The sequence below is a fragment of the Hydra viridissima genome, unplaced genomic scaffold (assembly GCF_058129835.1).
Source record: "Hydra viridissima isolate aposymbiotic clone 2 unplaced genomic scaffold, HvirCarnegie_v1 scaffold_7, whole genome shotgun sequence".
NCBI classification, from domain to species: Eukaryota; Metazoa; Cnidaria; class Hydrozoa; order Anthoathecata; family Hydridae; genus Hydra; species Hydra viridissima.
Window position 1 is genome coordinate 792,022 of NW_028324306.1, and position 25,002 is coordinate 817,023.

General features: G+C 29.3%; 2 protein-coding genes and 1 long non-coding RNA gene across 5 annotated transcripts; 1 reads left to right on the forward strand and 2 right to left on the reverse strand.

The window, feature by feature from the left end:
- Positions 1-3,774: 3,774 nt before the first annotated feature.
- Positions 3,775-5,854, reverse strand: LOC149885508 (phospholipase A2-like). The gene is made up of 5 exons (XM_090094436.1): positions 5,709-5,854; positions 4,988-5,163; positions 4,738-4,794; positions 4,443-4,648; positions 3,775-4,349 (listed from the first exon to the last, which is right to left on the reverse strand). The coding sequence occupies exons 1-5, from the start codon at positions 5,729-5,731 to the stop codon at positions 4,176-4,178; spliced, it is 636 nt and encodes a 211-aa protein (XP_089950562.1). The 5' UTR covers positions 5,732-5,854; the 3' UTR covers positions 3,775-4,175.
- Positions 5,855-5,958: 104 nt separating this feature from the next.
- On the forward strand, positions 5,959-7,907 carry LOC149885509 (uncharacterized). 2 transcript variants are annotated; one of them, XR_016453932.1, is made up of 3 exons: positions 5,959-6,424; positions 6,601-7,082; positions 7,184-7,907. It is a non-coding gene; the product is annotated as an uncharacterized LOC149885509 (long non-coding RNA). The 2 variants fall into 2 exon arrangements; XR_016453931.1 differs by having other exon boundaries at positions 5,959-7,082.
- Positions 7,908-10,413: 2,506 nt separating this feature from the next.
- On the reverse strand, positions 10,414-24,225 carry LOC145184149 (eukaryotic elongation factor 2 kinase-like). 2 transcript variants are annotated; one of them, XM_090092313.1, is made up of 14 exons: positions 24,024-24,225; positions 23,768-23,873; positions 19,633-19,836; positions 19,409-19,503; positions 19,022-19,059; positions 17,652-17,826; positions 17,386-17,544; positions 16,348-16,480; positions 16,029-16,203; positions 15,192-15,324; positions 14,936-15,076; positions 12,990-13,172; positions 11,231-11,346; positions 10,414-10,819 (listed from the first exon to the last, which is right to left on the reverse strand). In XM_090092313.1, the coding sequence occupies exons 2-14, from the start codon at positions 23,847-23,849 to the stop codon at positions 10,546-10,548; spliced, it is 1,908 nt and encodes a 635-aa protein (XP_089948439.1). In that variant the 5' UTR covers positions 23,850-23,873; positions 24,024-24,225; the 3' UTR covers positions 10,414-10,545. The 2 variants fall into 2 exon arrangements, with proteins under 2 accessions (XP_089948439.1, XP_089948440.1); XM_090092314.1 differs by having other exon boundaries at positions 23,768-23,852; positions 24,024-24,206.
- Positions 24,226-25,002: the final 777 nt, after the last annotated feature.

A 25,002-nucleotide genomic window follows, 5' to 3' on the forward strand; every position in this document is an offset into this window, starting at 1 on the left:
TCTGGCCTCTGAGGCTGTAAGAAACACCTCTGTTGCCAAAATGCCGCAAATTGAAAGTTTTTTTAAGAATAACCTTAAAAAACTCTGCTTGAAATTTTCAGCCGACTTGACGAAAGTCGTCTCAAAACTCGGCTGCTAGTCGGCTCGAATGTCGGCTGCTACTGACGAAATCAGCTTTCACATGATTGCCAAAAGTAAAACTTTGCGATCAGTTTTCGTGCTCAGGGATAACAAATTCCTTGAAGTCCTCTCAACCAATCAAGATCGCGTAAATAAATCTCAACCAATCAAGATCACGTAAATAAATCTCAACCAATCAAGATCGCGTAAATACATTAGATTAATCAAGAAACAAATTAAAAGTTATTTGAAAATAAAACTTCAAGATAAAGACAATTTTAGCCTGACATTTTGATGAGTTTTTTACCTGGGTAAAAAACAGTATATGAACTTAAATCTACATCATAATGAAAGATTTTAATCTCTTGGAAAGTTACAAATTCAAGGTATAACGCCAGCAACAAAAAGCCATCAAAATTGATCAGTGGTGAACTTAATTCATTTGATTAAATTTGGACAAGGACAGTAGTTTTTTTTAGTAGTTTCTGTAAATAATAACATTAATTCATCTCATGAAGTAGTTGTCAAATACAAACGTCTAGAATAAAGATGATCAATTTGGCAATAAGATTCAAATAAAGAGATAATTAAGGTGGTCCACCCCAATTCAAAACGTACTTTTTACATTTTTTTGAGTTTTTTTTTTTTAAGTGATTTTTTTAAATTTCAGTCATTGTAGAACATAATTTTTTTAGTTGAATTAGTATATTAGTAGGTCTAATTGATCTCATTAGTTGGATAGATATATTTTATTTATCTAACAACGCCCATAGCAACCATTTTTCAAAGGACAAAAACAAGCTGGTGCTTGTGGCAGTCTGATAAACTAACTAACTTACGTAATATCAAAAGAAATCAAGCCTTCCATTGAGCTACTCACAAAGTTTTAATTCCTATATTTAAAGATCTATCTAATCAAGATTTACTAAAAAAGTGTCTTCATGGCCAAACACAGAATAATAATGAAAGCTTGAATAGTGTTATTTGGAAAAGATGCCAAAAAGATATATATGTTGGTAAAAGGTCTTTAGAACTATCTTTAAATTCAGCTATTATTTTGTTTAATGATGGTTTTCAAGGAGTTTTAGAAGTGTTTAAAATATTAGGTGTTAACACTGGGAGGTTTATGATTGATGCTTCTAAATTACATGATGCATTACGTATATCAAAAGGAAATTATAAATCCACCAATAAATGCAAAGTTAGAAGGCAAAAATTAAGAGGAACTAAAAAAAGGGTTCTTAGATAAAGAAGCAGAAGAAGAACCTGTATCATTTTATGAATCTGGAGCTTTTTAAATAAAATTTTATTTTTGTTTTGTGATTTTCTCCACATTAGCTTTTTAGCGAATCAAATAAAGTTAAAAAAAGATATCTCCTGATAGGCTTATTCTTTTTCTTTGAAATTTTCCCAGTTTGTTTAAAATATATTGGAAGAGGACTGGTAGCAGAATATTTGTTTTTTCTTTTTTTTTAAGTTTGTGTTTTTGTCATCAAGCAGTGAGACCTTCACAATAAAACAAGGAACCATTATGGCAATGCCTAAAACTTTTTAAATATTCCAGTTAAATAGATAAAACTGCTAAGGTACCTGAGTAAACATGTTAGTAGCTGAAATACCAAAGGGCATTAAAAAGGGTCATTTACTTCCTGAGAAATCTCTTTTTTTAAAAACATACCAAAACAGGGAAAATGTTGAATGAGGCAAATTGTAAGATTTTTTTTTTTTTTTTAAATACCCTTTTTTAGTAAAAAACAACATAAATAGACTAATTTGAAAAATATAAAGTCAATATTAAAGAAATTCATTTAAATTGGGGTGAACCACCTTAAACTTGTGACTAATTTTATTCAGCTATTGTTTCAGCAATTTGATGAAAGCTCTGATGATGACGAAGAAGTCAGCATTAATAATAAAACTGAGTTAAGAAATGAGAAAACTGAACTGAATTTAGCTCAAAAGCTCAAAATTTTCATTGAAGAATGAGATATTGAAATGAAACTCTATCATCAAGAAATTGGATTAAACGTTATTAAAAAAGAAATGGCTGTTTTTGAACTAAAAAGGAAACTAACTGTAAAGCCTACGTGTAATAACAAGCAATTCATCTTTCTGGAATTGACCCAAAACATTTGATTTAAAAGTGAAATGTTTAGGAAAGTTGGGGTAATCTTTCTTTACTCTGAAATTTCTCATTTTTATTAAGTTCTTCAAAATACGAAAATAAAATAAAACTGGGATTATATAATTGAAATATTTTTATTTTTTTTTGTTTGAAAGAAGAAAGTTGTTGACGTAAATTGTAAAATCCTCGATCTTTAAAGGAATGAGCTTGACATAATGACGTTTACATAATGAAGTTGACATAATGACGTTGGTGATACGACACACTCATAGATATTCTGTCACTGTAGCTAGAATACATGGAGGTTTACCAGCCATTTTTGAAAGGCAAGAACAAGAAAACAATTCTTAATGGTTGTTTGGACCATTCTCTGGGGTTGCATGGTCAATACTCTTTTGTTAATAATGCATCATATATTACATCTTTTGTTAATTATGCATCATATATTACATTTTTTGACGTTCTTGAAACAATATTTTCTTTATTTGCTGTATCCACTCATTGATGGAACATTTTAGTTGATCACACTAGAGTGTCAATCAAAAACACTTGAGTGTTCATTATGCTGCTGTTAGGGCAGTCAAAAAAAAATTTGATGAATATATGGCTGCAATTAAAGCTGGGTCACCTAATTAAAAATTTAGACGCAAGAAGTGCAGCACAGGGTTTTTTACCTTCTGTATACAACGTCTTACACAGCAAGACCTGGCGACAATCGGATGACCTTTTGACAAAGTTGTGACAAAACCAGATACTCTAAATCAATGCAATTGAAAAGACACTTTTAAAATCAGACTGATATGGAATTTCAGTCCAGAGAGGATCATGGTTTAGAAAGAGGATTGGAGGAGATTAAGCAAAAGACTCCAGCCTCACTCCGTAAAAAAAATAAAAGAAAAATGCTTGTGTATTAACTGTATTCATTTAGATCTATTAATAAGGTCAAAAGCCATCAAGTGAGTAGCCACCATGTTTAAAATTGTTCAAGCCAAGAGCCCATTTTCTGCCTCAGAAAGAGTTACACTTGTCAATTCCAAAACTCATTTCTATGATGCTTTCCTAAAGTAACCTTTTATTGAAAATATCTGAGAAGGCCCCTGAAAGAAGTAAATACTGTTTTTGAGACAAAAAGCTGATGTTATGAATTTATAGTTAAATGGAACTTTCTAGAATCTCTCCTTAATCTCCTTTTTTTAAGATTCTTGTATCTGCTTCATGAGAAGAGTTTTTCAAAGTTGAAACTTATTACGACCTACTATTGCCCGCTTAGAATTATTTGCTACCAAATTTCGGACAGTCTTTCAATCCAGAAATAATATCAATTTCGGACAGTCTTTCAATCCAGAAATAATATCAATTAAAAGTAATTTGGTAAAAAGCACAGATCGCAATGACGTCATTCATAAGTTTGCCGTTTTAAGTTCATGAAAGGAAAGTTAGATATAATTTGCAGTTTCTGACAACAAAGAAAAATAATGTAGCTATGTAAAAAAAAGTTAAATTTAATTTGAAAAAGCAAACAGCAAACATAAAGTTTGATGCAGTTCTTAAAATTTATCTGAAGTTTTAACTTTTTACAATTAAACCCCTCGTATTTTTCTAATTAAACCTTTTTTTCTTATAAATAAATATTCTCATTTTAGGAATGCTCCGTCAAGCAAATAAATAAATTCACAGTAAAAATATAAAATTTTTTTTTTTAAAGTCGAACCATTTAAAACTAAAGTGTGGTAGTAGTAACTCTTTGTAAATTTGTATTTGATTCCAAAAAAAAAAGAGTGAGAAAGCCTGCGGTCAAATGTGTGGACTGTTCTTCGAAAATAAAATTTTCTCTCGAGTGATTATATTATGATGAGTGAAAGTATCATGACGAGTGATTGTATCCTGAGTGATTGAGAAAGAACCTTTAAAAAGTGAGCACAAAAACTGATTAAAAATGTTTTGCATCGCGGAATTTCGGCTTCGGTGAATTGGCTGATGGAGAGTGGTATGTACTTTTGCTATGATCGACGCCATTCGGTAATTGAACGCACTTTATCTTTAAAATGTTAAAAAAAGTCTTTCCAACAGCTTTCGCAATTCTTCCTTCAACCCTACCGTTGACCTAAACAAATAGCCATTATTACTTGACGTTATTGGCAATAACGTATCAAAAAAAACAAACAAATAGTTTATCAATGGTAAACAAAGGAATTACATCTTTGAGACATTCATAAAACTTGTCATCGCATTTACAATCCGATATCGTGTATCCTTTGGTATTTTCCAAACCCCATTTTTCTTTTCCAGCGGGAATGTTTAACGGGCAACGATCGTGTTTATGACAGCATTCATCTAAATTGCTCAAATATCCGAGATCTTCTTCAAAGTCTGCTTTATTTCCATGACCACACCATTTCGTTCCTAAAAAATAACTTATTTGTGATATCTTTTTCTACCAATAAATTTCCAGGTAGATCTCGTGGGTTCTTTAATTCTTACTAAAATTTCACCGTATAAGATAACTCTTTTTTGGCCGCCATGCTTATCGTCCACCATTTTACTTGAAACTGAAAACGAATACAAAAAATATATACAATCGTTATATTTGGACATACTTGAATTTTTTTTAAAACAAGATTTGAAATATAATTTTGACATTTTTTGCGATGTTATGCAAAATTAGTTGCTAAATTAACTACGATAATTAAGTTGAATGTTAACAATAATTGCATTTACACTCTCATAAAATAGCATGCTTACCAAGTTTCTTTGCAATACTTTCATCGGTTGCAACTTTTTGCAGAACTTGTTCTTCGGAGTATCCCAGCTCTTTCTCTTTTGCAAGAAATGATATTACACTGTTTTCGTCGGTTGGTTCTTCGACACTTTTTGAAACTTCGCCTGATAGTTTTGTAAATATAAAACCTGAAAACAACCTGATATCGAAAATCAGAAAAAATCATTAAATCATTTAAATCATTTTCATAGAATTTTTTAAAAATGTTAGTTTATGATAAAAAAAAAGTTCACTGCAAAATCTAAAAGTTTATGTAGAACAAATTTATTAACTATTACAATTTCTTTATAACGACTTATGAAAAACTTCTCCCATTAATTTCGGAATTTTTTCCTGATTTACAAAAATCTATTTTAAAAACATCTTGGTTTTAGATTTTTCACTGTTTCGTAAAAACTGAGAAATCTGAAAACTATAAGAATTTTCTTATGCTTGTTTCGTGATTCATTGAACTGCTGACAAAAAAAATAAGAACGCGTTAAAAATTAAGTTTAAATTGATATGTTAAGTAAACTATTCACATTAAACTGCAAATAATCTATTAATAATATAATAATATTAAAAAACTATAAATAATCCTATTGATATATCTTGCAGGATATACTTGCCACACTAGTTCACACTCAATTACATCTAATATGATTTTCATTTTTGTACTTATACATTTTTCATTTGTATACTTACAGAAGCACCAATGTAATTTTCATTTTATTATTTATTTCTTGAGTAAAATACAGAAACTTTAAATTGGATATGGAAACTTTATAAAAGTCTAGAAAACTTTATAATGCAATTTTTTTTATTTCGGTTCACTAGACACAGAGACCCTTCAGACCCTTAACTTTGTCTAGTTTCGTTTACGGAATCAGCAGAGCATTTAACTTTGTTTGCGTTTTTGCTCTTTCTGCTTTATTCGCACTTATGAAGAAAAATTTTAAAGCAACTGAGTTTTTTAAGTAAGAATTGACGTATGGATCTGATAATTTATGAAAAATAACTTTTTAAAGTTTATAATTTCAACAGAACAATCATCTTTTTTTTATTGATTAGCATTTGCTAATTGGTTGATGAGCTTGAATTTCGAAGTTGCGATCATGAACTCTTCAAAGATTGCTACGCATCTGCATTAAAGCTCAATCACATGACCGGTTATTTAAAATACATGACCAGTTTTTTAAAAGACATGAATTTGGCGTAGTTTCTTGATCTAATCATAGAGTCGTTCCAAACCGTAGATGTTTTGGTCGAACTAAACTAGAAAAGGTAAGTGAGGTAAACATAGATTTAGTTCATGAAAAAGAAGCACTAAAAAGAAAGGGGAAATGGTAAAAGAAAAGTTTTTAGATCTAAAGGAGAAAAATGGTGAAATAGAAACAAATCGACAAAGATTATGATGCAAGGTAAAAACCATTGCGAATTTTATTGTGATGCCGGTTGTTGGGTGCCGAACTATGGTAGTTTTTAATAAAAAAAAAAAAAAAAAAAAAAAGGTTGTTTCAGATTATAAATAGATTGCTCATAAGAGATGCTGTGTCGCTTTTTTTTTAAATGGATATTTCGAACCTTTACTTTTCAGTTAAGACCTTAAAACGAAGATCAATCAATTATAAAGATATTGGTAATCAAAGGTTGTAACTGACGTTCCTAATATGATAAGTTTCGTCTTATGGTTTCAAAGGGTTTTTTTTTCTTTTTTTCATTTTCTTTCTCCACCTACACTTAAGATATCGATTATTTTGAATAGAAACAAAAAAGTAATAATAAAAGAAATTTATTTTAATCTTGTTTCAGCTGTTTGAAAAAGACTGGGAACGAAAAATTTAACTTAAAAATTTAGCTTAAAAATTTAAAAGTGCCATTTGGATTCTGATTTTCTTATTACTATACCTTCTAATACTATTATTCTTTCTTTTTCTACTGCTATGATCTATACTCTATGATTTATGATCTATGATCGAGTTTCTTAAAGGAAATTGATTGACCAAATTGAAACTTTGGTATGTGATGGTGCTTTATACAAACGTCGGAGCAGAAAGTGGATTAAATCATTTGAATAAAGTAAGCATTGAACGTAATTTTAGCATCAAATTTTTGCTTTCTGCATGAAAATACATTGCAATTAAGTCACATAATTATTGAAATGAATTGCCCAATAACAGGTGCCAAAACGTTTACTTGACTTATTGGTCAATAATTACCATAAAAAAGAAAAGAAAGGGGAAACGGTAAAAGAAAAGTTTTCAGATCTAGAGGAGAAAAATGGTGAAATAGGAACAAAGTGACAAAGATTGTGACCCAAGGAAAACTAGCATTGCGTACCTATAAACCAAAAATGTGGAAATGGTATGTCACATGAGATAGGTCAGCGCTGATTTCTGGTTAATTTGAAAAGGATTTAGAGCATCTAGAAACGATATAACCAAAGTAGATAACTAATGAATGCATCCCGTGTTTATTGGCTGCATGGTTGTACAACAAAAACGTCAATAGCTCTAACCATTTTGAGGAGATATATTGTAAATGTTAATGCGCCAATATAGTTTACTTATGACGAACACTCCAACCAAAAGTTTGGAATTGCTCGAAATTTTTTGCATAAGTTTAAAAATATTCTGTGATTAATTCAAACCAGTTAAACCAGTTAAACCAGTTAAACCAGTTTCAAAGGGCAATCGCTATTTTGTTGTTTAAACACTTTTTACATAATTTCTTAAGTTTTTTAAAAATATATGTTAAAGCTAAATAAGTGTTATGTAATAATATTATGTAATACAAATATTTAATAACAAAATAGTTGTTACGTAACAAATCATCATTGTACAACATAACAAACCGTATTTTATCAAATTGGCGTAAATATTTTTCTTTAGTATTTTAACTTTTTATCTGAATGAGTTTTTCGACTTTTTTTGGATCCAAGGTCTATTATTTACGCATAAAACTTATTTATAAGCAAAATTAACGTTTGACCGCTTTTCAGATACGAGTTGAATTAATTAACTCCCGAAACGAAAAAGTCCAATGACAATACTCATTTGATGTTGATTTAAAAAGATGCTGTAAAAAATTCTCTGCTAAAGAAAATAAATTGCGTCCAGAGATTAAAATGGCCAGTCACACATTGGGATTAGAGTGTCTGAGATTCTTTAGGCAGACGAACCTAAATTTCAGGTATTGTTCTAACAGTGAAACTCAGTGTTGGCTCAGTTCTGGTCTGGGGATGTTTCTCATCAAATGGGACAAGCGAGTTAACAAAGATCCACGACATATCAAAGGGTAATAGAGATAATCTGAATAATGCAAATTTAACAGAGTTAAGTTTAATTGGGAAAGGGTTTCTGCAAGAGGACGAATAAAAAAAAAAAACCTCAAGGTTTCGCTACAATTTGTAATATGGTCGCCTCAATCGCTGGATTTAAACCCGATTGAATTGTGTCGAAAAGAGATCATAACCGACACTTGAAAAGAGTTAGATCATAACCGACACTCGAAAATAATCTTTGTGATCTTTTTCTATCTGGAAGAATCAAAGACTGTAAAAAAAAAATACTAATGTTGAAAATGCCAAGATTGTGTGAGGCAGTTGCTAAAAGAAACAGAGGTTTCTTTGGTGAAAATGCGATTTAGTACCAACCATCCAATAGACAAACATATGTTTGTACAAATAGAAATAAATTTTTAACACTAATGTATTCTTTATATCGTCGCTTCAAAGTTAGAACATTCCACCTCGTATACTTGCTTTGTGGAGAAAACTTAAAAACAAATTTTAAAGGCGCCTTTATACACTAAATGCATAAAAGATATCAATTAATATAAATATATAATTCTAATAATTAATATAAATATGATATTTGACGTGTTTCCACCCAAAATAGTTTTTCTGAAATATATGATGAGGATAATGACAAACTCATGCAGATCAGTAAAAAAGAGAATGGGTCATCTTGTTGTTACACACTTGGCAAAAGCTCCAACCTTAAGTCACCAACTAAAAAAGAATGGGGCATTTTCCAAATGAAACTGAGTGGTTTTGTACTTTTTTACTCATGTAATCCATCATATTGCTCTTTTATCATATGAAATATAAAAAAAAAGCAACAAGATGTGTTCTTACTTTGAGGTGAAAAATTTGTTGTTATCAGTAACTTGCTCACAAAATGTCTTCAAAAATTCAAATTATTTTTGTGCAAAAAAATACAAAATACGAAGAAATGTATTAGTTTTAGATGATTCCAAATTTTTGGTCAGTAGTGCACCTTAAGTATACCATTAAAATCTGTTTTTCCAAGTGAAAAGATTAATGGAAGTTGAAACTGCCTAAGAAATTGTACAACGGCTCATTCAACAGAAAACATTTTACACCTTTTCAGAGAACATTGTGCTAATTAAACTCGTCCCTTAAACTTGACCGCAGAGATGCTGTTCAATGATTAAAGCCAGAGCTTCAATTGTAAAGATGAAGATTCTGTACTTTTCTGGATGCCTAAACTGGGTTTTAAAGCAGCTAAGTGGACAATTAGTGATTAAGTCTAATGGAGCGGACACCAGAATCTATTTGGATTAGAAAGATGTTGAGCAGCGAACTGTTGGCTTTAGAAGCATAGCCTCTCGCCGTACCAAAATTTAAATATCACACAAAAATAGTGGAACGAGCTGTGAAGGAGGGTACATAGGTGAGCCAGAGGATAGCATGTACAAAGCGAAGCGGAGAATTGAGCCAAAAATCCGAAACAGGAATGAAAGAAGGATTTTCTCCGAAAATAATCAAAACTTTTTCCGTATATTTATATTTACATAAATTTTATAAATATTTATTATAAATTTTATAAATATTTATTATAAATTTTATAAATATTTATTATAAAGTTTATAAATATTTATTATAAATTTTATATTTTCACCACAAGCATTTTGAATTGTTTCCTAAATAGAGAGTTTATTTAACTTTTTTTAATTCAACATATTTTTTTTTTATTCAATAAAAATGTTTTTTTTATCATTATAATTTTCAATAATTAATAGAAATATTGAAATTTCGGCTCAACTTGTTAATGAAGTAAAAAAAGGTTCTTTAGACCATTTTTCCTTATACGCGAAGACTAAAAATTTAAATTCAATGCTAGAGGGTCAAGATATCAACTAAATCTGATATTTTAAATATAGCTGTGTACCCCTATCGGAGTGAACTAACATCTTTGGAGCAGATATTTTCAAAAAAAAAAGTTCTTACAGACCACATTAACAGTTAATCGAAAATTTAGACACAGATACGTAAGGACATCTGCGTGTAAAATTTCGTTTCATTGGTTAATTGTTTTGTGATTTTTATGACCGTTTAACAAACAAAAGGATTTTGATGTTGCTAAGCGCAGATAATGAATAAGACTTTTTAACCCATTCCTTTTTTCACAATTATTGTTCTATTTACTACGAAAAATAAGTCTACGAATGAATGTTTTCTCACTCATTCATGCCAAAAAATCTGTTTAAAAAAAAACAACAAATAATTAGTTATATATTAACTTTCAACTTCTTCAAATGATTCTTCAGCCAGCATTAAATACGAATTCGCTAGTTTTCCCTTCCCTATTTGCAATGCGTCATCAGCAGCTGAACTGTACAGCTCTCCGGCGTAACTTGGATCTTTTTCTACTCCGTATCCGCCGTACCTCCAGATCTCCGCCATACGTGCTTTTATCATATGTTTTGGGTCAGAATCCAAATCAGAAGAAGCATCGTGATGATTTAGTGCAGCTTCATACCACTTCAATGCTTCCTTCAAGCACCGACTTCTAGGGGAAAGCAAAGAGTAAAAAGTTAACAAACTAAAACGCACCCAACATATAATAATAATAATAATAATAATAATAATAATAATAATAATAATAATAATAATAATAATAATAATGTAGAAAATTGATAAAGCAAGTAAACCAAATTAGTCTTTAAATGATGGGATAGGGTTTATTGCTTCATCGATGTAATTGATTGTTTTATTATTTCGTCGATAAAAGTAAAATAAAAATCTAAAATCTTCTGTTTCTATGAAAAAGGTTCACAGGTCACGAGAAAAGCATCAAAATTTTGTAAAGAAATGAAAATGATTTTATTTTATACGAAACAAAGTCGTCAAACGTGACAATTAATAAAAACAAAACAAAAAAACAAAAAACGAGAGAACATCTTATCTCTCATCAGAATACCTTTTTGTCCCCAGCATTATTCCTGTATCAAACGCTTTCGCTGTTTTCATCATGCAATCTTTGTCGTTACGAGTGGCAGCTTCAATCAAGAAATTCATTCCTAGATCATGATCTTCCTAGATCATGATGTTAAGTTAAAAAAGCCACTTCAAAATTACAAATAATTGAATTATTCAACGTTATTACGAAAGAAAAAAAAAGATGGCGCTTTTTTACTCACAGAAATACATAATAAAGCCGGGGAGATTGCCGATAGGAAGAGATTACTACTCGTATATAAAGCACTGTAGTTTGACTTACACATAACTAAAAAGCACTGTGGTTTGACACATAACTAAAATAATAGTTTTACCTTTAATACACATCATGTAATCAAAATCATTCTTTACATTTTGCAGTGTTGGACAACAAACTAATAGTGCAATTTTGCAGTGTTGGACAGCTAAACTAATGGTGCAATTTTGCAGTGTTGGACAACTAAACTAATAGTGCAATTTTGCAGTGTTGGACAACTAAACTAGTAGTGCAATTTTTGTGTTTATGCCTTAATGAAATAAATATTGTGGTTTAAAGCAACAACTATAACACATCATGAAGATTTGAAAAAGGAAAATATTTTCTACAGAAATGGTTTCTAAACCATTTCTCTATTTTAGGAGATACTGACTTACTAAAATGAAGAAGAGATTGTCAAATCTGACACTTCGCCTAAACCAATAAAGCTGCCGATACAGCGTTTTTTACAAACGGTAGGTAAAATAAATCATTTAAACAACAAATAGACGAAAATAAAAATATGAGTCAAAGTTAAGATTTTCTTTAACAACTGATAAAAGCTCAACTTGAGTTGGAGTTTATTGAAACTCAACTTGAGTCGGAGTTTATTGAAACTCAACTTGAGTCGGAGTTTATTGAAACTGGCTCCTATATACTTTTCAAAAGAAACAGTAGTTTTTTTTTTATTTAAACACATAAAAAATTTTTAAGATCACAAACTTTCTTCCTTTGACTACGTTTTAATGCTTGATAATGTGCTTATTTAAACATTAATTTAACAAGCTAAAATTAGTTTACTAAAATAATATTTAATTAAGCACATATATAATATATTTACCTTCAAAGTTGCCATCCTTCACAGTATTTTCACGATAATTGCTTTAGCTAACAAACCATTAAACAATTGAACTAACAAACAATTGTGAAGAAGTTAACTTTGCGGTATAAAACTTTCACTTGACAGTTTTTTTTTTCTTTCAATTTTGCTTCTGCCTAATTTATTTGCAGTAAAATTTATCATACTCTGATAGGTAGCAAAATGTCTGAAGAGATTTCTTCAAAAAAAAAAATTATTAAAACTAAAAAAATAACTGTTAAAAAAATATTCATTGATGGGGTGGAGGGTGCTACACTATTTCCTGAATCTGCTGTTTGATGTCTGATAAGAAAAATTTATTGTATAAAAATCAAATTATTATGCACATGAATTGTGACCTTGGCAACCTTGCCTTTACAAAATTTGGCAATCTCTCCTCTAAAACTGGATTTCAAAATTTAAAATTTTGAATTTTAAATTTTTCTCTGACTTCTTTTGATTTTAGGGAAATTCTAATGTAAGATGGTAGCTCGCATATAACTAAAAGTCTGAAAATCAATAAATTGTTGATTTGTTAAATTTATTGGGGGTAAAGTTAGTTTTTCCTTAAGTATGGCAATCTCTCTCCCAGACTTAGTCTATAGGAAAAACAACATAACTACTTACCTGGACGTGAAGCTCTTCAAACTCATCTGTGTGAAAGTTAAAGTATTTGTAGGCAAGGATTTTGTTAGCAGAGAGCAGCCCACACGATGCAGCTTGGTACAGATGATAAAATGTAGACGAGAGGTCTGGTATCGTGTCAGTAAATCGTCCAATGTAGTTGTAAGTTGCAAGTTCAAAATGAATCTTACAAAGAAAAACTAATATTTTTTTTACTTTAATATTATTCAGAAAAAAAATTGTTCATTCTATCTAATCAACTAATAATCTCCCCCACCATTTTACAATATCTCAACAACTATTTTGTAACATAGATCTAAACTCAACGCAAGGAAATACATTAGTTATGTTTTTAGGGATTGTCTTTTAACTTGCTTTGTGAAAGATTTCACCCTTTCCACTAATGCATATATGCACAAAATACCCCCCACTCCCACCCACCCACCCTTTTCAACTTTTATTTAAAAATGATTTTTGCCCATCACAATACTTAATTATCTTATTAATAGGTCTGGATACTAAATCTAAAGAGCATACAAACAAAAATGGAATGTTACAGTTTGAATAATTTACATACACAGGATATTTTCAGGACCTTGTAATTATGTTTTATTTCTGCTTCCATAAAATGACTTGAGTGAATGTTATTTAAATACTAGTGTCCAAGTTACAACTATGCATGCTATTTGGACACTAGGGTTTAAAAAAAAGTTTTATAAACAAATTGCCATATTTATTTTGAGTTAACTTGTTTATAACAGTTGTTTCAGCACAAATCTCAAAACAAAAAAAGCAATTACAGGTCATTCAAAATTGATGTTGAGAGTACTTAACATTACATCCTGGTATTTTGGAGTAAGTAATAAAGAAAAAACGTAAGAGAGTTAAAAATGGAAACTTGTAATGTCAACTAACATTTTTTTTGCATTTGCTCTTATTCCATTGTTCTCTCCGTAGTGTAATATATGTCAGAAGTTTTTGTATATCAAGAATTTCTGACCTGCATCAAACTATGAAAAGAACTTCTTGATTGCATTATCAATGCACGCTTAAATTTGAATTTTGAATTTTGAAAAAGATTTATCAGTCTCAAAGGTTTTTATTTCAATAAAATATATAACAGGAACCGCTGTTATATATTTTAAAAAGCTAAGATCTATTTAAATGCAAAGTCACATTGCAGCAAATTGTCTCTGTCTGTTTTTGATTTGCCTTGTTTATACAGTAAAAAGTGTTTTTCTTCCAACTGATTGACTTAATGACATGTTATTGCATATACAAAAAAGTAAGCAATTTCTTTAAACATTTTGAGTAAATTTTTGTGGTTGGTTTTTTTCTGAGACTTACAGAGTTGGTTGGATTTAGATGCAGCCGTTGTGTCACAGAGGAGAAGCCATAACTGTTAATGAATCTGACAAAGCTGTTTTTGCAGCCAATTGCTACAGATTTCACATTTCTTTAGGCGTTCTATGAGTTATAACTGTAAAATTTTTTCAAAAGTTTTTTTTTTTAAACTGCATCTTATAACTGTATATATTTTTTTTAACTGTATATGTGTAATTAAATAGAGATTTCCAAAATTATCAGACACATCCAAAATAATAAACACACTGCTTGACAGCATCAGTCCACTATTTAATGAGTGAGAAAAAACCAGCATTTTACTAATTTTTTAAAATTTATTTTGCAATCAAATGGAGAGAAACAATTTTATGATATTTCTTACAACAATAGGAATTCAAAATGATAATTCTTTCAAAATACAACTGATATCTAATACTATATCACCATTTGCCTTTTTTGCAAATATTTGAGATGAGCAAATTTGTTGCAATGTGGTATAAACACCCTTCTCCCAAAAACAAAAAACAAATTATAATCATAATATATAAATTATAATAATGTAAAAATGATATAAACTTTTAAAAAACTTTTTAGCTACTTTATACCTTTCCTAATGTAGAGACTTGCTGCTCTTCAAAATCAATTAGAGCTTTCAGGCGATTTTTGATAAGCTCTTGAGTTAGCTCCTCCACAGGAGCTGCTGAAGAAGATATATGCTGATGTTGATCAAAATATTTATATTCATCCTGAAAAAAAATACTACACTTATCGAAGAAATGTTTCCAAAATGAAAGCTAAAAAGCGTTTGCAACAGTGTTTTAAGTTACTGTAAAACATTAGGCTAAGTTGAAGTGTACTTACACTAACATCATTGCTGCCATCAAAAACATGTCGTGGTGAGCCAGGTTCTGAGATTCCTACCTCTGGTGGATGTTTAAAATTTAATGAGCTAAAGTCTCTAATAAAATCTACATTGACCGAAAGTTTGCGGGAACTGAATAAGAAAAAAAAAAAAACTTCTCTAGACTTTTACTTGACAAAAAAAAAAAAAAGACAAAATTTTAAGTTTAAAATTACAAAAACTGAAATAAAACAAAACTCATATTGCCATATGTGCTTGAGTATATGTGAGGGTGCCTCATGCAACAATATACACAAGATAAATGGGATGACCTTCCAGAATATTGTACAGCTCATGCAACAGTTGCTGCACTAAAACTTATCAAAGATGTGAAAGAAAGATATGGATAATTGGTTTTGGACTGTAAAGGTCATTACAAGGAATAAAGACCAATTGCAGCACTTGCTGCAAATGATGGAAAGCCATCACTGCAAATTTCCAGATATGTGTAAAACTACTATACTTAAAGGACTGACATCTGCTGATTCATGACATTATGGAACTTTATTTGACAAGCATTTTATGCCATGTAGTGTAAATGTTTACACATATGAAAAAAAAGATATGTTTTGTTTAATTTTACAACATATGGAACACAGTAAAAGGTTGAGAGTTTATTAATTCCAAAAATTTTCTATACATTTTTTCCAAAAATGTATACATATACATATATACATACATACATATATACATACATACATACATATATATATATATATATATATATATATATATATATATATATATATATATATATATATATATATATATATATATAACAGTATTCTGATAAGTACCAAACACTTTGTGTAAATGTATCTGGTTTAAGTTCGGTACTTGAACTTAATCTTGGCCCAGTATTTTCAATCCTTTTCTTCTCCTCTTCAGATAAGTCAAACTTTTTAAGATTCAACTTCTCACATATTTCTGTGCACTGATGAGTTCCAAAGAACAGCGCCATTCCTTTTGTTCCTACAAAAGTGAAACTCTACAATTAAATACAAGTTTTTTTTCAGCACGTGTTCATTTAAAAAAACTTGCACACACAAAAAAAAAAGTTACACAGTTTTCAATTATTTTAAATGCTGTTAATATTGCTTCAAAAGAAAAAATGACCTAGGTTTGCTTCCCCATATTCATCACCATATGCAGTATGGATTTGAGGATCAGTGTACAAATCACCAACACCTTGAATATCAACAACAATAAGTTGATGACCAGAGCGCTCAAATGTGAAATGACTGAAAGCCTAAAAAAACAACAATTTATTACACCTTGCTATTCATTATTTCTCATTCTTATTATTATTATCATCATTATTACTATATATATGTTGCTATTGTTACTTCTATATCATCATCATCATCATCATCATCATCATCATCATCATCATCATCATCATCATCATCATCATCATCATCATCATCATCATCATCATCATCATCATCATCATCATCATCATCATCATCATCATCATCATCATCATCATCATCATCATCATCATCATCATCATCATCATCATCATCATCATCATCATCATCATCATCATCATCATCATCATCATCATCATCATCATCATCATCATCATCATCATCATCATCATCATCATCATCATCATCATCATCATCATCATCATCATCATCATCATCATCATCATCATCATCATCATCATCATCATCATCATCATCATCATCATCATCATCATCATCATCATCATCATCATCATCATCATCATCATCATCATCATCATCATCATCATCATCATCATCATCATCATCATCATCATCATCATCATCATCATCATCATCATCATCATCATCATCATCATCATCATCATCATCATCATCATCATCATCATCATCATCATCATCATCATCATCATCATCATCATCATCATCATCATCATCATCATCATCATCATCATCATCATCATCATCATCATCATCATCATCATCATCATCATCATCATCATCATCATCATCATCATCATCATCATCATCATCATCATCATCATCATCATCATGACATTGTTTTATTTCATGAAAATAACATTCACTTAAAAATCTAATTAATAGCCAATCATTTAAATACAAAAAGACTCACCAAAACATTTTAACCCTTTAAAAAGCATTTTTTTTCTTTCAAAGAACTGACCTGTGGTGTTGCACGAACATGTTTGTCATCTTCATGAAGCACAAAACCTGTGTTTGAATTGTACTTTACATAATTTCCTTCTATGAAATTTTCTATGTGATACATTGGTTGACCTTCTCGATTTAAAAATTGCACGCAGGCCTGCTGCATTATATCTATCTAAATGTTTAATACATACATATTAATATAAATTGTAAAGTTATTTACAAAATAATTTTTTTTTAAATACAACTTTATATATTGGTTTTTAAAATTTATTTCCACACTTTTTTTGGAGGATCTTTTCTGTTAAATTCTTCTGCCCAAAGCTTAGCATCCATTTGAAGTTTAACATCATCAAAATATTGCTTTGCCATAATGTTCTCATTCATGTGGATTTTTGCAACAATGTTATTAGCATATGCCCAATCATTAGTATGTACAGTAGTGGGTAACTTCTTCCTAGTGATAACAAAATATACCCTCAAAATGCATATCTAAAGTTAATTTTTCATCCTTATGTTAAAAAAAATGTCAGAATTTTATTTTTTACTGTTTTCTAAATTTTTTCACTCAAAAAGTGTCATCAAGTATATTAAATTTAGCAACTTAAAAAAACAAACTATTTTTTAAAAAAACTTCTTTAAAATGAATGTTAAGCAAATTTTCATCTCCTTTAAAATGTATGATGCATTTCTCCCTAATAAATACATCTCTTCCTAATAAAAATCAGTTTGTTACTTAAGATTTGTTAAAGAAATCAATTTCTTTACATATTCATTTACTGTTTAAAACAGAAAATGAACCAAAATGATGATGGTAATAAAAATTGATGATTGTAATAAAATGATGATTGTAATAAAACTAAAAGAGCTATATGAATGTGTAGCCAATACCAAGGGTACCAACCAGACTGATTGACCTCAAAGCTAAATATGGTAAACAAGTAACCAATGATGACAAGATTTTGGATGATGATGAGAGATTACCTACAAGTTACTCTGATTATTGCATAAAACATAAAGATAAGTTTTGTCGTTTTAGTGTGAAATAACAAATAATTAAATAGTAAATATATGATGAGTGCCAATAATTTTTAAAACTTTCATTTTTCTTTTTAGAATTAAAATTTTTCTAAATTTAATTTATACTGTTCATTCCAACTAAAAATCTTTTTTACTTTATTACTCTATGTAAGTTATAATTATATAGTTATATGTTTCATTTATTTCATCATTTTACAAAAAAGTCTGTGATTTTTCACATTAAGTAAAGAATGCACATAGAATACACTCATGTTATTTTGAAGTGGGATAATGATGGAAATTGCAGTAACATTTATCTATTACAATCTATTGCAATAACTTATATTTGTTAATGCCGATAAAACATTTGTACCAAATTAGACATAGTAGAAAACATTCCATAACAGATACAATGGTTGTAAGACAATAAACAACACTTAAAAAAAAAAAAAAAAAAAAAAAAAAAAAAAAAAAAAAACAACTTATACAACAGGATTAACATGAAGTGAAAGAAATATAAGTAACAGGAAAGATTTTTTTTTTTATAAAACCAAATAAACCAGTCATTACAAAAAACTTTGGAAATCAAATAATAGATATTATCAAAACACATTTAAGAAAATTGCACTTACATTCTGTAGCATTTTCTCATAGCACCTTGTGCAAATGGCTAAAGACAATTATTTTTATCTATGTATCAAAAGTCACTTATATGGATCACTCACACAGGTCATTTTATATCAATAAAACAAATTTTCTGTTTTGAAAACTGCATCAAATTTAAAAAACTACAAAAAGAAATAAAACCTTTTTAAAGTTCAAATCCAATCATAAAGGACTAATTTCAACTATTAAACAATTTTAATACCCTTAATCCCCCCAATTAAAAACTTTTTCCAGATTTTTAAAAAATGATCTTTATTTTGGTTGCTTTGGTAATTGAGGGAAAGAATTATTAGCTGAAATATTAAAAGTAAGCCAGCATTTTCTTAAAATTAAAGATGGCTTAAGTTTGCTACCTCAGTTTCCATTTTTACAAAAATAATATCTTGAATCCATTTCTTTTTAGAGGCATGATAACGAAACCTTTTTACTCTCTCAGTCGGATAAATTTCTAAATTAGAAAATCCCTTGAAAACTATTTATGCTACAAAGATCTAATTTCAAATATATTATAATATATGAAATATTCATATATACTATAATATATGAAAAAACATTCAATCTAACTGTAAAGTATTACCAATTATATTGAATTCAGCCCAAGGATCTTTAGCAGTCTTCGCTTTTTTGATTGCATCACGCCAGACTCCATGGGCATTTGGAAATGATTTTGAAAGATGAACTGGATGGTGTTCACTTGAATTATCTTGCTTTTGAGATCCGTCAACTGAGTCATATGAAGTCGAATGACATCTTATCTTAAAATTTCTCGAAGGTTTTGTAACTAAAAAAGCAGGGGAAGCATTTAAATAAATAAATGCAGAAAAAAGTCCTTTTATTTAAATGCCATCATAAAATAAATTTGTAGCTTTAAAATTTCACAACCTTTAAAACTTACTATTAGAATCTTTAGACAATTTGCACAATAATGTATTGCAACTTATATCATTTAAATATGATTAATGATAAATTTTACTGATAAATGTGCAAAAAAAAAATTAAAGTTTTGTAAGAGAAACTTTTTTCAATTATTTTAAAATTTGAAACTTCCATTCATTTGATAAACATATCAAATTTAGTTGACAACCATTGAGATAAACAATTTAAGCCATGAACACTTGCTGCTATTTAATACTCAAATAAAGTTGAGCTTTATTTTAAAATAAAACAAAAATAATAAAGCAACAGTATTATACTTTTATACTTTTCTATGTTAAAGTACAATTGACTTATTTTGCTTTTCCAATTATTGACATTCTTGGTCTGAATAACACTTGAATAACACTTGAAGATTAAATATGTTTGAAGATAATTCAATAAAAGATAACAATATTTAGATAAAAAACGACACAAATAATTCAACGTGCATAAATTTTTTGTCGAATGAGTAGAAATAACTTTTTGGTGGAAAAGAAAATTTATCATATTGACGTGCAACCTCTATAGTAATTAATCTTAACTGTAATTAGTTTATTTTTAACATAAAAGTAGAAATTTTCTTAACAAAACATAATTTAACTTTGAATAGATCAGAAATCTCAGAAAGAACAGAAAGAAATCTCAAATTAGCCTTTTAGTGATTGGTAGTAAAAGAAATTGAATTAGGAAAGTTTTTTTCATTTCAACTGTTGTGTGCTGTAGTTGTAACAACATAAAAAACAGATAAGCAACACAACTTCCTAAGATAGTATAAGTTAATTTAAATATGTTAAAGTGTGTAAAAATATGTTAAATGGGAAAATAAACCTCCAATCTTTTAGTGTAATATAATTAAAGTATGTTGAAGAGATGCAGGGATTGTCAATAAATGCAGCTGAGGGCAATTACTGGACACAGTAAATTACTGGTAAATCAGTGAAAAACTAAAAACTAAAAAGTGTTTTTTTGATATACCTCTATACCTCAAGCTCCCTAACTTTTGACACACAAAAAATTCAGTTCCATCATAACACAAAGAGTTCTTTGCTGATTGCTGATTGGCTCAAAACAAATTTATTAATCTTTTAAGAAGCTAACAACTTATTTTCTCTTCTGCAGAGACCATATTTCACTGGCTCCAGTGCTTTAACAAGACCATTAAACTTAGCTACTTCTGACTAGATAAAAAATATTTTCAAGCAGAATAAAGCTTTCATTATATTAACAAGGCTATTCCATCTAGTTTTTTAGTCCAGTGTTCTAGTTTTTTAGTCCAGAGATCTAGTCTTTTAGTCCAGAGATCTAGTCTTTTAGTCCAGAGTTTTAGTTTTTTAGCCCAGGGTAAGATTGATTTTATGTATATGTTCCCTAACAGCTTGCTTTTGAAGAATTGCATTGTGAACAGCTTGCTTTTGAAGAATTGCATTGTGGTGATTTTCTAAAATATCTAAAAACAAATCACATTTTTTTTTTTCAAATCTTTTGATCTTAATTTACAGTTTAATTATTCAGCTCAATTACTCAGCTCTTTTGCGTCTTAACTATTCAGGCCAACTTGCAATTTGCAATCCTACAGGCTCAGTATCTTCATTGTAATTACCTTTATTCTCATTTCAATCTCCAAAGTTTTCATCTACATTCAGCTCTCGCACTAGATCATTATCCACTACTTCTGTGTTGCCCTTTTGATGTCAGCTATTTATTTTTTTCTATGGTTTTGAAAAAATATTTAACAACAAGTTAGGAGACAAAGCTTACTTCCCTTTACTTTAAGCTAACATTATTTAGGGGAAAATCTCAATGAATGGGACAGTTTTTGCAAAATGCTTTTTAAATGTAGATAAAATTGTTTAATACATATATTTAAATATGTTTGATAACCACCGACTCTTGCTCAATGATATAGTAAAACAAAAAAATTGGATTTGCATTTGCTAAAATTATTTATTGAATTTGATAATTCAGATTTAACAATCAGCAGAACACTGCTGCAATTAGGTAGACTAATTGTTTATGTTTTCTAGGACCCAACTACTGTAGAAAAAAATGTAATGAAGGAAGCTGCAGCGTTAGTAAAATCTTATCAAAGATGTCAACAACTAATTTTTTTCAGTACCAAATACCAATATATTTACAAACTAAATATGTGTATTCTTATCTTTCATACACAAAAAACTAATTTATTGCTGCATAAAAATGTCTGACATTAACTAGATAACCTCATATAGGTCTATACACAAAATAATTGCAGCTGAAATGCATTTCAATTGCATTAGAGCTGCAAATTTTATTTTGCAAATGAAAATCAAATCAGAAATCACAAAAATGTTACACTTTTATAAAACAGGGTTCTACCATATGCAACTACAGAAATTAGATAAAATGTCAACCAATCAATAGTAATCAAACAAAAAAAAAAACTCAGGCTATAGTTATACAAGCATCCCAGGTCAACCTCTAGGTATACCTATTAGGATTTTATTGAAACTCTACAATCTTCACCAATGGTTGTAAACGAATATTCATGCTATACATTCATATTTGTTTGTCCAAATATGATAGCGAATACAGTGGTTTATCTATTAGATTTATAACTATCCACTTGAATTCTAGGACTTAGTTTGAGAGCTTAAATTTCTCAAATTTCTAACATAATAAACAGTGTCGCTATAAACAAAACTACTCGCTGCAACCACAAGGGGAACTGAATGTACAAAACAACCTTTTTTTTTAAAGCTATTAGCTTTACACTAAAAACATTGTTTAGGAAAAGAAAAATGGGAAACAAAAATTGCCCCTCAGTAAGACTCTATAGCCACTAATAGAGCTTCTACAAGAGAATGGGTAATGCATTTCCTAACTTCTTGACCATTTAATACTCTACTCAAAGAAGATCCTCTCCACTTTTTTTATCTTAAATTCAATGATGGATGCCAAATCAGCAAAAGACACCACTGCCATAACAACACGCTATGACAGAAAAAATCAGTTGAACTTTTTTGCGCAATAAAGCTAACTTTACATTTTAAATTAGATGCTAAGATAGAAACCATATATTTTTGTGAGTACTTGATATCATCTCCTGGATCTTGATTTAAATTATTTTTTTTGAAACTACTATCTACTTTTTCTTAAAATCTTCTTTATTTGAAGCAATTTCTTGCTTTTCAAAAAGATTCTTTTTATAATTGATCAATAACTTTCAATGAGCCACTGCTCAGGACAATATGGAGAACTTGCATTCTTAGGTAACAGTTTGATGCCATTTTGTTTATACACTTCTAGTGACTTCTTGGAGTAGTGGATTCTAGTCAAATCAGGCCAAAATATTCTGGGAATATCATGCTTTTTAATGAATTGCAAAAGACAATTCTTTAAACATTCTTCTATATACAATCCAAGTTCAAAGTCTCACAAGTATTAACACAAATCAAACAACGATACACTTGCTTCATTTTGTTGAAGAATTAGAAAAATCTGATAAGCAGTTTTTTATTATCTATTAAAGAGAGCTGAATTTCATCCTGTTTACCTGATAGTAATGAGAAACTACCATTCATTGCAACATATCATGAATACTGAAAAGGTTTAAAATGTTAAAATGCATTCAGCTTTAGAGTGTTTTTCTAAAATTAACATGCAGTTATATATAGAAGAAAAAAGAAAGTTATATATAGAAGAAAGTTATATATAGAAGAAAAATGAAAAACAATTGCTTTTGATGAATTGCCTAACTTAGAAATAATACAAATTATTTAATTCTATAAAGTATAAAATGAAATTTTCAAATAGCATACTATTATCTTCACTTTTTTTTCCTTTTTGTCTGTTTAAAAAATCTTCATTTTGAAAATTTTCTGTTAAGTTGCCTTGATCCATGATCTAAAAAGCTTCAAATTGAATCTAAATTAAAAAAAGTTTTACATTTAGCTTTTTATTTTACTATTATATTTTGCATATTATACCTAATTACACTCTTTAATTTCAAAGAAAACACTTTGCATTATCCTATAATCGCATACAGAGATACAGAGAAAAGCTAATAGTAGTTACCTGACTTTATATATAATCATAGCCACGTTAAAGATGCATTTTAATGGTTATAATTATTATTATTTTTTTAATCTGCAGAACTATAATATACAATGCCTTTAATAAAAGATAAAAAAACGTCTCTTATTAGAAGACTGTAACGGTGAATCTCACATGTTTCAACGTTGTTTACACTTAGTATCTAAACATTATTGGATAGTTGAAATTCTTTTCTAATTAACTCAAAAAGTTTACGGTACCGAAAAGGTTTTTTAAAACAACTCCCTAACGCGAAAAAAGTCTAATTCCGGCAATTAGAATTCGACTGGTCACAGCGGAAGTTTGTACAGAAAAATCTTTGCGTATTGTTTATGTTCTATTTAGCCATAGAAAATAAAATTTATCTCTCTCATTAAAAAAATGCTTTGTATGATGAATTAGTGTGTTTACTGCAACAGATTTGCGCCCAGGATTTAATCTTTTGTGTGGAGGTGTGTGCGTGGGTGTGTGTATTAGAGAAGGGAAAATCTTTAGATGAAAATAGAAGTCAGTGCCCGGTGACCCTTTTACCGGGTACTGGAACATTTGAACTTAAATACTTCTTTTAATGCGTTTGAGCGCTCTGCAATTAATCGATTTCAATGAAAACGCTTTGGTGAGCAGGTGCATCGTCTTGATAAAAAAAATGATTTTTTTCTTCGCTAACCCTTGTCTAAACTCAAGAATTTTTCATCGATTAATTCAATTGACTTTTATAGTATTCAGAATTGATTGTTTTACCTTTCTAAAGATAATGGATTAACAAAATTCTTTTATAATCCCAAAAAACAGTTGCCATAACCTTCCACCACTTTATGAAGCAGTCTTTGCCTTGTTTAGTGCACTTTCGCCGGCTTTAACCAAATGCTTCAACAAGCAATTGAACACATTTTTAATTAATTTTTAACTAATATAGCACCCATCTTACACAAAGCCTTTTCAGTTCAATTTCCTCGTATAG

Excerpts from the sequence above, each read along its gene's own strand:
- LOC149885508 (XM_090094436.1), bottom strand. The coding sequence starts at position 5,731 with ATGAAAATTACATTGGTGCTTCT. Across the intron at positions 4,649-4,737 it reads AAAAAGAGTTATCTTATACG|GAACGAAATGGTGTGGTCAT; the intron begins GTGAAATTTTAG and ends GTTATTTTTTAG. Across the intron at positions 4,350-4,442 it reads TTTATGAATGTCTCAAAGAT|GTCAACGGTAGGGTTGAAGG; the intron begins GTAATTCCTTTG and ends CTATTTGTTTAG.
- LOC145184149 (XM_090092313.1), bottom strand. The coding sequence starts at position 23,849 with ATGGATCAAGGCAACTTAACAGAAAATTTTCAAAATGAAGATTTTTTA. Across the intron at positions 15,325-16,028 it reads ACATTTACACAAAGTGTTTG|TTCCCGCAAACTTTCGGTCA; the intron begins GTACTTATCAGA and ends TTTCTTATTCAG. Across the intron at positions 15,077-15,191 it reads ATGGCAGCAATGATGTTAGT|GATGAATATAAATATTTTGA; the intron begins GTAAGTACACTT and ends ATTTTTTTTCAG.